Source organism: Ranitomeya variabilis, chromosome 6, assembly GCF_051348905.1.
Source record: "Ranitomeya variabilis isolate aRanVar5 chromosome 6, aRanVar5.hap1, whole genome shotgun sequence".
In the NCBI taxonomy this organism is placed as follows: Eukaryota; Metazoa; Chordata; class Amphibia; order Anura; family Dendrobatidae; genus Ranitomeya; species Ranitomeya variabilis.
The window spans coordinates 98,551,114-98,563,860 of record NC_135237.1 but is presented as its reverse complement, the minus strand read 5'-3'; the positions used below and the strand labels follow the sequence as shown (position 1 = coordinate 98,563,860).

The following is a 12,747-nucleotide window of genomic DNA, read 5'->3' as shown; positions in this document are numbered from 1 at the left end:
TTGCAGCAGCATTGTTTGTCTCCCAACACTGTTGCTTCTGTGCCAACCACTATACATCTGCTATTCTTAGGATATGTCATCAATGTCTGATCGGCGTTGAGTGACACACAGCACTCTTGTCGATCAGCTGTTCCTGGTTGATAGTTGCCGAATGTGCTTAGTTGCGGGGCTGCCCAGTACAGGTCTGTCAACTGAATAGTGGCAGCGGACAGGTACTACAAATCTGCCCCTATTCGAATCAATAAGCCACGGCAATAATGCCGTTGCAGACCTGCGCCGCACAACTCCATAACTGTGCACATCCAGATGCTGCCGGCATTGAGAGCAGCTGATCAACGAGGGTGGCGGCTGTCAAACCCCCATCAATCAGATATTGATGAACTATCCTAAGGATAAGCCATCAATGTTAAAGTCACGGACAACCTCTTTAGTTATAGCAGTTTACCCCCCTCACTCCCTTTAGTATTCAAAGCAGTGCCATCCCACAGTAGTCACAATATCAGAAGTAATGCCCTTACCTCAACTCAATCTAAAGTCATTATAGTGCCATCCAACAGTTGTCATAGTAATGCATACAGTGCTTTAAAAAAGTATTCATACTCTGAAGTTTTCCACATTTTTTCATGTTACACCTATAAGCTTAAATGTATTTTATTGGGATTTTATGTGATATACCAACACAAAGTATCAAGTATTTGTGAAGTGTAAGGTAAATGATTCATGATTTACCAATTTAAAAAAATTAAATCTTAAAATTGTGACGTGCATTTGTATTGACCTCCTTGTAGGCTGATCAAAAACAATGAGCAACTACAATAAGTAATTAAGTGAATAGTAATAGTACATGTAAAAAACATAGGGTACTTTGTTGACATTATTTTGATCAAAAAAGCGTAAAAGTAATTTCTCTGTAACAAGATGAACCCAATCAAGATGGTCCTATGTCACCTTGCGTTGTGCCAACTGGCCTCAATAATTGGAGGCAGAGCAGTACCCAAGGTCTTACTGTTTTGCACCTGCTCGTGAAATGATTTACAGACAAGATGCACAGCCCAAAAAGGTTGAGAGGCACACCACTATAGGTACAGGGATAAAGGTGTGGAGAAGAGTAAAGCAGGGTTAGGTTATAAAAAATAGGCCATGTTCTGAACATCTCACAGAGCACTTTTCTAGCCATCATTCAAAAATGGAAAAAGCATGACACAACTGCAAGCCTATAAAGACATGGCTATTCAGCTAAACTGTCCTACCAGGCAATGCGAACACTAATTAGAGAAGCAGTGAAGAGGTCCATGGTCACTCTGTAGGAGCTGCAGAGATCCACAGCTCAGGTGGGAGAACCTGTCCTCAGAACAATTAGTTGTATATGCCACAAATCTGCTCTATATGGAAGAGTGGAAAGAAGGAAGTAATTTTTGAAAGCAAGCCATAAGAAGTCCAGTTTGCAGTTTTAAATAATCCATGTAGGGGACACAGCTCGTATGTGGATGAAGGTGCTGAAGTCAGATTATAAATTATTATCTAATAATCCTAAACAACTCTTTGACATTTTTCACTCTCTCCTCATTAAAAGTGCAGGCCCCCACCACCGACTGCAGCACTGATGATCTAAAGAATTATTTAAAAGAAAAAATTTACCATATCCAACAGGAAAGTTTTACCCAATCCCATAATGTTATGCATTCTCTTCCATCCTGCACTGCATCTAGCTCACTTTCTGTCTTTGAACCAGTCATGCAAGTAGTGACCAGGCTCTTTGAATCTTCTTGCCCTACTACATACACAAGTGACCCTATTCCCTCACATCTCCTTCAGTCCCTTTCTCTGGCTGTCACCTCTCACCTAAGTATTTTATCTCTCCTCTCATCTGGTATTTTTGCCTTCACATTTAAACACCCCAGCATACATCCATTACTTAGAAAAACCATCCCACGATCAGAACTGTGCTGCTAACTACACACCGGTCTCTAATCTCCCCTTCATCTCTAAACCCTGGAATGCTTGGTCCACTCCCGTCTGATCCGCTATCTCTCAGATAACTCTCTTCCTTCACAATCTGGTTTCCGCTCTTTACACTGTACTGAAACTGCCTTCACTAAAGTCTCTAATGATCTACTAACAGCTAAATCTAATGGCCACTATTCTCTGCTAATTCTCCTGGATGTCTCTGCAGCATTCGACATTGTGGATCACCAGCTCACAAACAGTTTCAAGGACACCGTTCTCTCCTGGTTCTCCTCCTACCTCTCTAACAGGTACTTCACTATATATTTTACTGGCTCCTCTCTCTCTCCTCTTCCCCTTACTGTTGGGGTTCCTCAAGTTTCAGTCCTGGGCCCCCTCCTTTTCTCCTTGTACACTGCCCTTATTGGACAAATAATCAGTAGATTTGGATTTCAGTAGAATCTCTATGTTGATGACACTAAATTATACACAGTCTCCTGACATCAGGACTGCATTACTACAAAATAACAGTGATTGTCTTTCTGCTGCCTCTAACGTTAAATCCTCCTTTTATCTAAAACTGAATCTGTCAAAAACTGAACTTCATGTGTTTCCTCCCTCCACTAACCCACCTATGCTGATATTGCCATTTCCATCTGTTGTTCCACCATTACTCCTCAGGAACATACCCGCTGTGTTGGTGTCATATTTGATTCAGATCTTTCCTTCACTCCCCACATCCGATCACTCGTCTGCTCATGTTACCTACGCCTGAAAAACATCTCTAGAATTCTTAACTTTGACTTGGCAAAAACTCTTAATGTAGCTCTTAGGTCAGTTTCACACATCCTGATATTTCCAGTACTAGTTGTGGGCTTGATGTCAACAGACAATACAAAGGTGACATCAGTTTTTTTCATTTATAGCGCAGGCGGCGAGTGATGAATACTCCCATCAGCCACTGCCTGCTGTCACTTATTAGCGGCAGCAGGTGTAGACTGATGGATGTAGTAGTCACATCAGCCACCGCCTGCTTACGCTGCTATCAGTTGAATACAGCTCTTATCATTCTCCCCTGCTTGCTTTCATCGCTGGCAGAGCAGGGAAGAATGATGTGAGTGGTCTTCAGCACCTGGCGCTGGGGAACAGCGCTAACTGTACCACAGCTTCTCAGGTGCCGCTGCTTGTCACACTGATGACATTCCTGTGTGTCATCCATGTGCACGTTTGCGGGACATTTTGTGGCCCGTGCTGCTGGTAAAAAATGGACATGTCAGCGTGTTTTGCCCAAGGATACACGGTCTGTGGAAACACACTCACATATGTACAGACCCATTCACTTGAATGGGACTGCATGAGTAAGTGTCTCCTCATTCTCGTCTGGACTATTAAGGTAGATGGGATTACTGGACAAATTTCCAGCTGCCGAAAGGACTGAGATGTATATCCCAGTAGAGTTTAAATAAGGTTGTGGTTTATTCTACACTTTTAAAGAAGAGAGTTACTTCTTCAGGAAAGACCACATGTATAAAAAGGCAGCAGGGGTATCATTTAAATAGGTTAAAATTTTGAATGTAGGCGCCAAAACAGAACCACATGATGATATGACAGAGTTGGGTATCACATGATGTAGCACATGATATACAGAATAGAATGAAATTAAATGTAACACAATAATGTCATTATAAATTAGCCAATATGAATATCTGTTTTAATAATAGGACTCACAACTGGAACCTTGAAAGAAAGAATAAAAATAAAAAATAACCATGCATTTACCAAGGAAAAAAAAGGATTCTGACGGGAACCCATGTGAGGCGAATCCTAGGAATGACTGTGTTTTAAATAATGTCCCTAAGAGTGAGCCATCTCATGAGAAGGAAAAAACTAATAATTGATTAGTGTTGTTTGATTGTTCATGTGGTGCAGGCTTTTGAATGAAATAGAATTAAATAAAACCTTTATTAATCTTCATTCATTTTGTTTAATTACATTAAAACATGATAAATTAATTTAGAAGTACCATAGTTCAATGCCAGAGGTTCAAATAAAGATTAAACAAAATGTATCATGTTTTTTAATTTTATTAAACAAAATGAATAAAGATTAATTCTGCAAACATTTTTTTAATTTATTTTAAATTTATTAAAGCAAAAATAATGTTTTATATAATTTAATTTCATACAAAGGGCTGGACCACAAGAACAATCAAACAACATTAATCAATTATTAGTTTTTTTCCTTCTGATGAGATGGCTCACTTGTTAGGGACATTATTTAAACACAGTCATCCCTAGGATTCGCCTTACATGGGTTCCCTTTGGAATCCTTCTTTTTCCTTGGTAAACGCATGGTTTCGTTATGTTATTTTTTATTCTTTCTTTCAAGGTTCCAATTGCGAGTCCTATTATTAAAACAGATATTCATATTGGTTAATTTATAATGACATTATTGCATTACATTGAATTTAATTTTATTCTGTATATCATGTGCTACATCATGTGATACCCAACTTAACTCTGACATGTCTTCATGTGGTTCTGTTTTTTGACACCTACATTCAAAATTTTAACCCATTTAAATGATAGCCCTGCTGTCTTTTTATACATGTGGTCTTTCCTGAAGAAGAAGTAACTCTATACTTCGAAATGCAATGAATAAACCACAACCTTATTTAAACTCTACTGGGATATACGTCTCAACCCTTTTGGCAGGGTGGAAATTTGTCCACTAATCCCTTTTAGATTGATGTCTGATGGTCACTTGCTGATCCGTGAATCTGCTGCAGCTAACTTTTTATATTATATGCCATTTTAACAGGTTGAACAGGTGAGTTTTAACTAAGCGTAAGGTTGCTATATTTCTCGGATAAGACCCTATTTTGCATTGCTCTCTAATACAGCTCCTTGGTTGTCTGGACTAATGCAACTCTCTACTTATCAGTCTCCTTCTTACCAAACTCTCCCCTTTCCAATCCATCCTGAATGCAATAGCCAGGATCATAATCCTTTCCAACCGTTAAACTGATGCCTCTACCCTGTACCAGTCATTGCACTGGTTGCTCATTTGATACACAGTTCAATATAGACTTATCACACTCACCCATAATGAGCTCCATGTTTCAGCACCACCCTACATCTCCTCCCTCGTCTCAGTCTACCACCATACCCGTTCCCTCTGCTCTAATAATGAATAAAAACTAAAATCCTCAATAATCTGAACCTCACATTCCCCTCTCTAAGACTTCTTGCATGCCGCTTCAATTCTTTGAAAAGCACTACCCAGGACAATTTGACTAATTCCCAATGCCCACGGTTTTTAGCATGGCCTAAAAATGCACGTTTTTAGATTGGCCTATTGCCTCACCTCACTTATATACCTATCACCATTTTGCACACTCAAAATTTTCTTCAAAATCATGATCCTCATACCATTTAATCACACACTCTCCATGCACTTAATATCCCTCTGTGTCTGTACTGTACCCATACTGGCTGGTGACTGGTACATGCAGCGTTATGTGTATACCCTATTTATTATATTGATGGCTGGACAGTAGAGTACAAACGCTTCTTACCATTTATCTTTCGTGTCTCCTCTATTTCCTCATATATTGTAAGCTTGCGAGCAGGGACCTCACTACTTTTGGTATCTGAGTTATGTTTATTCTGTAATGTCTTTATTGTCTGTGTAAGTCCCCTCTAAAATTGTCAGTTGATGGGAGGATGGATGGAGCTAAATACAAGGCAATCCTGGTGGAAATCCTGTTAGATGCTGCAAAGTACTTGAGGCCGAAGCGTAGTTAAACCTTGCAGCAGAACAATAAGCTTAATGGAATGGTTTAGATCAAAGCATATACTGCACATATCCCTGTAAAAGTCCAGACCTAAATCCCATGGAGAATCTGTGGTAAGACTTGAAATTGCTGTTCAGACTTCTCCATCCAGTCTCACTGAGCGAAAGCTAGTTTGCAAAGAAGAATGGGCCAAAAATTCAGCCACTAGATGTACAAAGCTAGTAGAAATATACCCCAAAAGACTGGCAGCAGAAATTGTAGCGAAAGGTGGTCCTACAAAGCATTGACTTACGGACCGCTCAATACAAATGCATGTCACAATTTTCAGATTTATATTTTTAATACTTACAAAAACATGTATCATTTCTTTTACACATCCTTCAAATCCTTGCTACTTTGTGTAGGTACGCCACACAAAATCAAAATAAAAGAAACCATTTCAGTTTGTGGGTGTAATGTGAAAAAATATGGAAAAGTTCACGGGGTATGAATACTTTCATATTTCAGATGTCTGTGTTTCACAGTCTGTACGCGGATCACAATGCCAAGACCAACTGAGGATTAGCAGTCTCTAACAGCCTAGTAGGTATATATGAAGCTGTTGGTTCAGGGACAGACGTCTGAATTCAGGATTAGTAACCTCTTTTTGCTCTGTACTAGTATTAGTAAGTAGTTGGTAGAAGTAGCATGCTAACTCCCAACCTTCTGGGGCCAGTATGGTTAGGTGGTGCAGTCACGAGACATAACAATAAGGCTACGTTCACATTTGCGGTCAGGGCCGCAGCGTCGGGCGCCGCAGCGGCGCCGCAGCGGCGCCGCATGCGTCATGCGCCCCTATACTTAACATGGGGGCGCATGGACATGCGTTGTGCTGCGTTTTGCGCCGCATGGCCGCAAGCGTTGGACGCAAGAAACGCTTCAAGTTGCATTTTTTTTGCGTCCAACTTGCGGGCAAAAACGACGCATGCGGCGCAAAACGCAGCGTTTTAGCGTGCGTTTTGCCGCGGTTTTGTTTGCGTTGTGCGCTGCGGCGCCGACGCTGCGGCGCACAACGCAAATGTGAACGTAGCCTAACTTGTGACCACCAGAACACCTAGTGCTAACTTTGCAAACCCTTGAAGAAAGATATTCATCTCCAGAAAAATCCCATAAGAGTGAAATGACAATTTATGCAATAAAATAAAATAAATACAATAAAATATACATGTTTTAAGATTGGTTAGCCCTTGAAAATGTATTTTTAAATCACAAATTAAAAAGACAGCTTTTGGAAAAGAAAACATTTATCAGTAAAGAAAAATGATGGAAAGTGCAGAAGCTTATGAAAATGTATTATTAATCAAAATGAAATATTGATGTTCAGTGGCTGTGGAGATGCTGTATAATCAGGACTGGCATTAGCACCCGCTGTGTCTAAGGCTATGTGCACAAGTTGCGGATTGGGGTGCAGAATTTTCCGCACAAAATCCGCATCTCCTGGCAGAAAACGCAGGTGCGGATTTGCCGCAGATTATATGCATTTTTGTTGCGGAATTGATGCAGATTTTGTGCTGATTTTCTGCTTTTTTTACCCCTGAGGATTTCTATAATGGAAGGGGTCAGAAACGCTGCAGTTCCACACAAAAGAAGTAGCATGCTACTTCTTTTGATCCGCAGCGGTTTTCATGCGGATTTTTCGGCACCATTAGCACAGCATTTTTTTTTCCCAATTGATTTACATTGTGTTGTAAATCACTGTGCAGAACTGCAGCGTTTCTGCGCGGAAAAATCCACTGCGGATCCGCACTAATTCCACATCGTGTGCACATAGCCTTAGGGAGTCTAGCACTTCACTGTGCATTGTGATACAGTGGTCTAAGATAGAAATTGACCGCAGTCTAATAAAGCTCAGACTGTAACCTCATCTTGCATTTACACAATTTGCAAACACCAGTGCCATCCAACATTAGCACTGACTGCTGCCTGTCATGTCACATTAAGAAAGGTGCCAGTTATTTTCATCAGTATTTTATATTCTGAGAGTATAAATGTGTCAGAGCTAAACTTGAGGTGGAAAAGTCTTTGATAAAGTCACGTCACCGCTCATCACAGCAGCCGTGTTCTTGTGCTACGTACTGTTAGAAGCAGCAGTGGCTGTAGCTTCATTCTATGGAACTTTGTTCACTGAACTGTATATTTTTTTTCTTCTTCTAATAAATGGGTAAGAGGGAATTTGTCAGTGCTTTTTTATAAACAAAGGACTTTTGTGTGTGTGTTTATATCTTTTGACTATGGGGTTAGTAATGGGGGCATCTTACAGACGTCTCACCATTACTAGCCTCTGGGCTTGATGTCAGCGGACATTACACAGCTGACATTGACCCCAAAACTATTACCCCGATTGACAAAGCACCAGGAGAATCGGGAAGAGCAGAGGCTAAGCTGTCTACTTAACCAGTAAAGGCTAAGCATACAGCTGTGAGCTGATATTAACCCTTTTCTGCCAGCTGCGGCGGTGAGCCCACCTCAAAGCCGCGACATGTCAGCTGTTTTGAACAGCTGACATGTGCCCGCAATAGGACCCAGAGGAATCGTGATCCGCTCGCGCCTATTAACTAGTTAAATGCTGCTGTCAAACCCTGACAGCGGCATTTAACAAGCCCTTCCGGCCACCGGGCCGGAAATATGCGCACCGCTGACCCCCGTCACGTGATCAGGGGTCATCGGTGCGTTGCCATCACAACCACAGGTCTCCTCGAGACCTCTATGGTTGTTGATGACGGATTGCTAAGAGTGCCACCCTGTGGTCGGCGCTCATAGCAATGCTGTAATTCAGCTACATAGAGGTGATCTGTGCATCACCTCTATGTAAAAGAGGCGATCGAGTTATGGCAGCTTCTAGCCTCCCATGGAGGCTATTGAAGCATGCCAAAAGTAAAAAAAAGTGTTTAAAAATATAAAAAAAATTAAAAAAACATAAAAGTTCAAATCACCCCCCTTTCACTCCAATCAAAATAAAACAATAAAAAAAAAATCAAACCTACACATATTTGGTATCGCCATGTTTAGAATCATCCCAATCTATCAATAAAAAAAGGATTAACCTGATCGCTAAGCGGCGTAGCGAGAAAAAAAGTCAAAACGCCAGAATTAATTTTTTTTGGTCGCCGCAACATTGCAATAAAATGCAATAACGGGTGATCAAAAGAACGTAACTGCACCAAAGTGGTATCATTGAAAACGTCAGCTCGGTACCCAAAAAAATAAGCCGTTACCCAACCCGAGATCACGAAAAATGGAGACGCTATGGGTATCGGAAAATTGTGCAATTTTTTTTTTTGTTAGCAAAGTTTGGATTTTTTTTTCACCACTGACATAAAACAGGACCTAGACATGTTTGGTGTCTATGAACTTGTAATGACATGGAGAATCATAATGGCAGGTCAGTTTTAGCATTTAGTGGACCTAGCAAAAAAGACAATCTTTTTTTGCAATTTCACCGCACTTGGGATTTTGTTCCCATTTTCGAGTACACGACATGGTAAAACCAATGGTGTAGTTCAAAAGCACAACTCGTCCAGCAAAAAACAAGCCCTCACATATAAAAATAAAAATGTTATGGCTCTGGGAAGGAGGGGAGCGAAAAACGAGAACGAAAAAAGCTCTGGGGGTTAAGGGGTTAATAGGCTGGAAAGCTCCATGGTTATTGGGCCTTTCCCAGACTAATAAGACCAGCTAACAGCTGTCTGCTTTCCCTTAGCTGATTATTAAAAATAAGGGGGACCCCCACACAATTTAAAAAAAAAAAAATTTGTCACGTATTGACATCCGTGCTGCCGAAAAAAAACAAACATGTCTATGTTTGGGTCACATGGTCCATGGGAACACATAGACATGTGGGCATACCCATATATTTAAATTGGTCTTCTTGTGTAAGTGTCTCCAGTACGTATGAAAACTGTCGCAAGAGACAAATGGAGAACGAATATAGCCAACATAGCCATGAGCAGTGTGATATTGGATCTATGTCAGAACCAGCAGATGAACCAACATTGAAGTGACATAGACTCTACAGCAATAATAAAGGTAGAATTTGTTTAATAAAGACTATTTAGTAAGCTTAATTCTGCATGTTGAAAGCAACAATAAAAAACAGTGGAAACAGTGTTTTGTTGTTACAAAAACACTTCACATTTTTACTTTACTCATATATATATATTTATACCATTTTTTAGCATTATGGTACACCAATTATCATCATTGATGCAATTTCAGTTAGTAAGGGAAGTCTGAGGCTATGTGCACACGCTGCGGATTTTGCTGCGGATCCGCAGCAGATTACAGTACCATGTAAACCTATGTAAAACAAAATCCGCAGTGCACATGCTGCGGAAAAAAACGCGCGGGAATGCAGCGTTGTTTTTTCCGCAGCATGTCAATTCTTTGTGTGGATTCCGCAGCGATTTACACCTGCTCTTCAATAGGAATCCGCAGGTGTAAAACCGCAGGTGGAATCCTCACAAAAACCGTGGAAAGACAGCGGTAAATCCGCGGTAATTCCGCAGTACGGTTTTCCTGCAGATTTGCCAAAATCAGTGCGGAAAAATCCGCACACCATTCCGCAGCGTGTGCACATACCCTGAGAGTATACAACAAACTATCATCCAGTCACTTAAAATTACACAATGCTCCAATCCACTTCACAAACCTATATATTAACAGATGCACCTATATATGTGTTAGCCTATATGTCCACCTATGTATTATTTATATACTGAATCTTTATCAAATCTTTGTCAATTATTTCTAAAAGTTCCTAAAAAATTATTGAAGACTTACCTCTCGTGGTGATACGATTCTTCTGGGCCTTGGAGCTTCTTGTTGCAGCTGATATACTACAGATAATTGACAACAGGAATATATTACAATCTTTCTCAATCTTTTTACTCTTATTTTTCCAAAAGGGCTAATGTATTACCGTAAGTAAAATATTCTTTAAAGACTTATGCTCTAAATACCAGTTCTTCCTATAAACCCTTATCAGTTTCTATTTATATCATGTTTGAACCAAAGTTGAAAGAAAGTATCATTGGGAATAAAATTGTATGTTTTGTTTTCTGCAGTGCCAAATACATTGTGGATAACCTTCAATTTTAAAGGTGCCTGCCTTTCAGCATTCTCTACATTACTGGTGTTTCTATGTTAAAAATAACATCAGTCACTCACTCTCACGGAGATACCATAACAGAGAGGAGCCAGAAGACCGCAGAGTTTGATTGCTCCTACTCCGCTGAAAAGAAGCACTTCACCTTCTTTTTAAATGGTGTTAATTTCTTTTGGCAGAACTGGGGTTAATCGGCCATGTTGGGAGTTCTGGGAGTATGAGCTCTGAGCTGAGCTCAGTTAGCCACTCCCATTCCTTTTATAATCTTGGTCCTGATTGAAACCCATGTCAGAGCTAGCTAATGCTGCATGGCTTGGAGGAGAGGTGTTTATATGGCGCCACCATAGTTGTAATCAAGGTTACCTGATTATGGGCCAACAAGATGTTTGCACAATCCCACCCTCCCTCCTCAGAGCCGGACCACTAGTACGCCAGTGTTTTCCTGATAATGTTCTGTCCATTTCATCCAAGATTCTTTGTAGCTAAATTAATAGAAAGTCTTCAGTGCCGTCATCTATATTGGCCAAAAAAGGATCTTATTACACTGAGCATATGCTTGCTGGTGCAGATGCCGTTCAGATTCACTAACACATATGCCTATGCTCATTCTTTCAAAAATGTGGTAACTCAGGGAAGACAAGGGGGCGAGCTAAGAAAATATCAGGGAGGTACAGTAGGCGGGTCAGAAGCTAACTGAGAAGCTAGTGCAAAGCATTATAGGAAATGTTCTCTGTAAGAAGCTGTCACGGACTGGAATTGCGGTCAGTAAACAAATCATCATACTTAAAGGGGTTTTCCCATGAACAAAAGTTCATTTTAATCAATAGATCTTGGAATAATAATAATTTCCATAATTGGATGGGTTTTTTAAAAATGTTCCTGTGCTGAGATAATCTTATAAATGTGCCCCTGACCATACAGGTACCTGGCCTGATCATACCACAGCTCCTGGGCAGGGGAGGAACAAAAGAGAGTACGGTATATAGACAGGACAGCATGGGATCACAGATGATTGTGGAAAAAAAACCTGAAAAGATCTTTCAGAAAAAAAACAGATAAACTGAGTTCAACTGAACTCCGTTCAGGTCATATCACCCTATGGCTCCATTGGGCATTTGTCTGAATCGTATTTTCATGGAGATTGAGACAGAACCTCTAGACGCACCGTAGAAACAAAATGTGAACGGGGCTTAAGTCATTAGGTGAATCGTATGTCGAACCAGAATTCATCTTTCTCTCCGTGAGTGATCTCCAACGATGGCTGACATAAGTGTTTCCGAGCAACAAACTGCAGCTTAAGAGGAAAGTGCTTCACTGTGAAAACATTACGGTTCAGGGACGCAAGAGAACGACAGAAATGAGCATCAGCGTTGTGTCTCTATGGTAACTAAGAGTTCAGGTTATTGTTTTCTGGCGGACCAGACTCATTACATTATCTCTCTATGCAAATGCCTGTCAATGATAGTATTACTTAGCTAAATGTCTGTATAGGAAGCCTCACAATAGTAGAATGACTATATGTTATAAACAAGTTTAAGACGTTATTCTCTCTTGTTGTACAGAATTGAATTCCTCATCTGAACATTAAAGAATTAGTACAACCACCAGCCAAAAAAGTTGGAGAGGAGACTTTCAGAGACAAATGAACTTTCCATAGAGAGGGGATAAATGTTTTATTGCCATCAGTCTTCCTCATCACCTTATACATGGTGCCTTTTGATCTTGTGCCTATTTTGCAGTACTTTTACCTGGTAACTTACACATCAATGGTGAAAAATGTAGTTGTGATTTTCAGTGACAATAGTTCTGGAACAATTTTCCTAAAAACTCAAATTGACCACATCCGTTTACATGTTGGTTTTGT

At 40.3% G+C, this 12,747-nt stretch overlaps 1 protein-coding gene across 2 annotated transcripts in view; it reads right to left on the bottom strand.

The window, feature by feature from the left end:
• Window positions 1-12,747, bottom strand: part of CHN2 (chimerin 2) — a 411,135-nt gene that overhangs the window by 226,976 nt on the left and 171,412 nt on the right. For both annotated transcript variants that reach the window (XM_077268847.1, XM_077268848.1), the window contains exon 3: window positions 10,559-10,614. In XM_077268847.1, the coding sequence (XP_077124962.1) occupies window positions 10,559-10,614 (56 nt within the window). The remainder of the gene's footprint in view (window positions 1-10,558; window positions 10,615-12,747) is intronic.